This window comes from Pterocles gutturalis, unplaced genomic scaffold (assembly GCF_000699245.1).
Source record: "Pterocles gutturalis isolate BGI_N339 unplaced genomic scaffold, ASM69924v1 scaffold7452, whole genome shotgun sequence".
NCBI classification, from domain to species: domain Eukaryota; kingdom Metazoa; phylum Chordata; class Aves; order Pterocliformes; family Pteroclidae; genus Pterocles; species Pterocles gutturalis.
Window position 1 is genome coordinate 18,952 of NW_010107921.1, and position 2,239 is coordinate 21,190.

At 60.7% G+C, this 2,239-nt stretch overlaps 1 protein-coding gene across 1 annotated transcript in view; it reads left to right on the plus strand.

The window, feature by feature from the left end:
• The window catches only part of CACNA1G (calcium channel, voltage-dependent, T type, alpha 1G subunit), a 99,211-nt gene that overhangs the window by 17,160 nt on the left and 79,812 nt on the right, over positions 1 to 2,239 (plus strand). Inside the window, 3 exon segments of the mRNA XM_010072428.1 lie at positions 6 to 565; positions 653 to 697; positions 1,160 to 1,524. Of these exon segments, the coding sequence (XP_010070730.1) occupies positions 6 to 565; positions 653 to 697; positions 1,160 to 1,524 (970 nt within the window).

Consider the following 2,239-nt stretch of genomic DNA (forward strand, 5'->3'; position numbering starts at 1 on the left):
GGGAGGATGGGCTTCCTCACCAGCCCCACGAGCAAGGCAGGGGCCGACCGGCGCACCGGGAAGCGCCGGAGCAGGAAGAGGTCCTCCGTGCACCACCTCATCCATCACCATCACCACCACCACCACCACTATCACCTGGGCAATGGGAACCTGCGAGCGCCCCGCGCCAGCCCGGAGATCAGCGATGTGGAGACCAGCTCACTGCACAACGGGACCAACCGGCTGATGCTCCCCCCCTCGGCACCGAACCCCCACGGGACCCCCCGCGCCGCTCCCAAGTCCGTCCACAGCATCTACCATGCCGACTGCCACTTTGAGCCCGTGCGCTGCCGGTCATCCCTCCCACAGCCGGGCCTCGGCTTGCCAAGCCCCGAGGGGATCCCCAAGAACATCGTGGGCAGCAAGGTGTACCCCACGGTGCACCCCAGCACCTCCCATGAGATGCTGAAAGAGAAGAACCTGGGGGAGGCGGGGGTCGGTGCCGGGAGCAGCACGTTAACCAGCCTCAACATCCCGCCGGGGCCGTACAGCACCATGCACAAGCTGCTGGAGACGCAGAGCACGGGTGAGCCTGGGGCTGGGCGTTGGGCTGGGGTTGTCTATAGAAACAGGAGCTATGACCTGATTTCTTTCTTGCTCTGAATCTTTGCAGGGTTCTTTTCTGTCCATGTTACGGAGAAAAGCGATGGCTTTCCAGGTGAGGCCAACATGCATCTTCTGGTGTACTTAAGGCATCTTATAGCCGGAACCAGGAGAGGTTTCAACCTCCCAGACTTCATACTTGCAAGAATCCAAGGGAAATGAATGTTTTAAATGAACGTATTTTCTTTCCCATCCGCCCCTGGTGGCAGTGCTCCCGACAATGCTGGGGCCAGGGGAGCAGATGGCTTTCTCCCAGCTGTAATGGCCAGAGGTACAGGGAGGTGGGCTGAGGGTCCTGCAGACAGCATAGAGGGCTGTGGAGAAGGGGAGAAGGTGCTCAGGGAGCCCAGGTCTTGCCTAGGGCTCTTTAACCCAGCAGGAGCCCTCTTCCCCATAGGAACTGCTGGTTGGGTCAAGGGCAGCAGCTTGGTGCTAACGGGGACTGGGGGTTGCTCCCATGGCTGCCCGCAGCCCCCTCGTCCCAGCTGATGGGCTGTCCTGCCCACTGACATTTCAGGTCCCTGCCAAGGCTCCTGCAAGATCTCCAGCCCCTGCACCAAGCTGGATGGAGGCTCCTGCAACCCGGAGAGCTGCCCGTACTGCCTCAAGGCTCTGGCAAGCGAGGCCGAGCTGTCGGACAACGAGACGGCCGACTCGGACAGCGAGGGGGTCTACGAGTTCACGCAGGACGCCCACTACAGCGACCAGCGGGACCCCCAGCGCGGCCGAGCCCGGGCTAGGAGAGTGAGCCGGGTGCTGGCCTTTTGGCACGTGGTGTGCGAAACCTTCCGGAAAATCGTGGACAGCAAATATTTTGGCCGTGGGATCATGGTGGCCATTCTCATCAACACGCTCAGCATGGGGATCGAGTACCACGAGCAGGTGAGCACCGTCCAGGCGGCTCCTGGCAGGGATGTGGGAAGTGTTACAGGTCCATCTCTGTCTGCTGGAGGGATGGTTTGGAGCAAGAGGCGTTGGGGTGCTGTAGGAAGGGTCCCAGGACAGAGCAGGGCTGATTTTTCATCTCTGAGCCTGCTTGCAGGCAGGGACCAACCCGGCTGGTCCTAGGTTGCATGAGCTCCCGCATCCCAGCCCCACCGGAGATGCTCAGCACCATGCTGAGAGCACCTTGTGTTGCTGGTTTCTGCAGCGCCAGGGGCCAAGGAGCGGGAGCAGCCGTTTGTGGCTGGGTTCGTGCCAGCCCGGCGGTGCTGCCAGCGGCTGCGGGCTCTGGGGTCAGTGCAGCTGCAGGCAGGGAAGTTATTGAATTTGCAGTCCCCAGAGAGGAGGTAACAAATGCCTTTGCCTCCCCGGTGAATGCTCCAGCAACAGCACGCTGAGTCCAAAATAGACTCATCGCTGGCTATTCCTCCGCTCCATTATCTGAGTCCTTCCAGGCAAGAGGCTGCTTCCGCTCCAGCCACCCGCACACTTGTCATCGAGCAGAGCTTTTCCCTGGATATAGTCATTAAGAAAAGGCGTTGCCACGTTCCTCTTGAAATGTCTCTGTAAGGATGAGAGCTGTGCTTTTAGAGAGGTTTTTGCTCGGTCTGGTCTCACGTAGGTTTTGTGGCCGCTGCGGGGGGCAAGCCCGGGA